Source organism: Puntigrus tetrazona, chromosome 2, assembly GCF_018831695.1.
Source record: "Puntigrus tetrazona isolate hp1 chromosome 2, ASM1883169v1, whole genome shotgun sequence".
Taxonomy (NCBI): domain Eukaryota; kingdom Metazoa; phylum Chordata; class Actinopteri; order Cypriniformes; family Cyprinidae; genus Puntigrus; species Puntigrus tetrazona.
The window spans coordinates 25439303-25441887 of NC_056700.1; the positions used below are offsets into that span (position 1 = coordinate 25439303).

General features: G+C 36.6%; 1 protein-coding gene across 1 annotated transcript in view; it reads right to left on the minus strand.

Moving 5' to 3' along the window:
- The window catches only part of LOC122327534 (collagen alpha-1(XIV) chain-like), a 31051-nt gene that overhangs the window by 13187 nt on the left and 15279 nt on the right, over nt 1–2585 (minus strand). The window contains exon 16 of the mRNA XM_043222970.1: nt 2291–2413. Coding sequence (XP_043078905.1) covers nt 2291–2413 — 123 coding nt within the window. The remainder of the gene's footprint in view (nt 1–2290; nt 2414–2585) is intronic.

A 2585-nucleotide genomic window follows, 5' to 3' on the forward strand; every position in this document is an offset into this window, starting at 1 on the left:
TATATATATACATTTTCATCATTACTGCAGTCTTTGGTGTCACATGATTCTTTAGAAATCAGTCTAGGATGATTTAGGGCTTAAAAAACTGCTATTACAAAACTCTGACAATTAAAGGTTTGAATCTGGCAAGATTTTGATGAAAGAAGTGTGTTGTGTTCACAGATTTATTGTAATTTATGCTACATTTTCAGCATCATTACGCTAGCCTTCTGTTTCTGTTTCAATGTTGAAAACAGTTGTGCTTCTTAATATTTCTGTGGAAACCATGATTTATTTTTTTCTTGGATTTACACTGTAAAAAAAAATAATAGTTGAGCAAACTCCAAAATTTGCTAAATCTGGTTGCCTTAAACATTTAAATTCTTTCAACCTTTGATTTTTTTACAGCACTGTTAAAAGTTGAAGGCAACCAGCTTCAGCATTGTAGGATGAATCTTACTTCTCTTACTAGTCTTCTGAAGGAAGAAATTCTAGTGTTTGTACATTTTTATCTCTTCCTTGCTAAATTTATATTATTATTCACTGGAAATCTTCCCTTCGAACGAGCAAGCCGGATCAGAGTCAGCAAGAAATTAGTTGAACTTAAACTTAGACAGTTAGACAGGTTTGTAAACTGGAGGGACATTGAAAAGATCTATGAAAGACTATGAAACAGATGATTTGTTTCGGTGAACTAAGGCTTTAGTTCTAAACAAGAATTTGGACTGTGAATGTCTAAGTATGCCTATTGTATTTAGTACATTAAAATACTGAAATTACTTTACATTGTGTGTCCCTTTAAGCATATTCAACATTCATACAGCATAGAAACAAAAAGAAAAAATACTGTATTCTGGCCCACATAAACTAAATGCCTATGATGCCTCTCTACATCAACATCACAGACAAAACTAAAAAAAGCCACAGGAAAAGAACGGGTGGATTTCACAGACACTTGCACTCATAGCATTACACTATAACCATCAGAAAGCCTGGGAAAACTAGATGTGAAACGAAATGAGAACAAGTGAATCCTCCCCTTCATCGACACACACAGAAAACAAGCTCTGGACAGTAGAAATGACCGGTGGTGGGATGAATTATTAGCAGCTGTTGGGAGCAGTTTGGAAGGACATTAAATGTAGGTGGAGAAGCCATTTCTCTCCACCGCAGATGGGAGTTTAAGATCATATAATGGAATAAAGGAATTTATTGGGCTGGACTTGAGTGGAAAACAGAGGAGCGTGATATTTTTCCCTCTGGTGTGCTGCAGCCACATTAGAGCTTCTGTTTACCATCGAATCTCAGACTGCAGATGGAAGAGCAGTCATAATCAGAGCAGCAGACGTGGAGACTGTATCTCCACCTACAGTTAATGCCCTTTCCAACAAGCTGCTAATAATTCATCCTACCTGTTTATATACGTCTCAAGACTTTTCTTTTGCTACTTCTGGAATATAATGCTATGCAGCATCTTTACATGGGATTGTACAAACATTCATAGGAGACATAAGCGAACAGACTGGAGGGTTAAGATGTGTGTGTGTTTGTGTGTTTAAACAGAAAGCAAAAAGACTTGCAAAATTCTGTTCAGTTTTGAGCCATTATAGGAAGTTTTGTCTATCCTTGAGTGCTGAATGTTATAATATAAGGACTTGAGAATGTACGTTAGCCTTGTGTGCTTGTCATTTTGCAAACTGGCTTCCCAAGGTATCTGGATGGAATTTTTTTGTTGCTTGCCTTGCGGATCCAAATAAAAGAATAAAACGTGAGCGAGTGAGTGTGCGTGAATGTACTTGTATTCCCTATGTTATGGGGACCAAACATCATTTTGACCTTGTGGGAACATTTTTGGTCCCCACGAGGAAACACGCTTATAAAAAAGGTGAAATAAAAATGCAGACAGTTTTTTGCGTGAGGGATAGGTTTAGGGGTAGGAGTATGGTAATGTGATAATAAATACACTTTGACAGTATAAAGACCATTATGCAAACTTCATTATGAATGCTTGCTCTGTGTGTGTGTGGGTTGGCATGTGTGGTTTATGAGGACACAAAATGTGTTTAATGACATGGGTATTACGATTTGAAGGTGGTTTACAGTGACGCTGACAATGTCCACATAATTCATACTGTTTTTGTTTTTTTGAAAATCTAAAAATGCCTGTAAAAAGTTTCCTGTAAGGGGTGGGTCTAGGACAATAGCATATACAGTTATACATATACAGTATAAAAACCATTATGCCTTTACAGAGTCCTCATATACCACTAATGCCAACGTGTGTGTGTATGTGTGTGTGTGTACATACCAGAAATGGGCTGATAGATGACTCTGTAACCCAAAGTGGGGAACTGAGGGCCGTCCCAGCTGATGCGGAAGCGATTATACCATTCATCAGACACTCTGAGGTTACTGGGTCCAGAAAGTGGCACTAACCAATCAGAAGAGAGATTATGATTAGTATTTGTAATGTGGTCAAGTAATATTAATTATTGGTCAATGAACTGTATAAAACACTTGATTGAACTACTAATTATCCAGTGTATCTGATAAAAGATACAGTTAAAACATTATTATAATATGTTTTGTATAATGTTTTTATT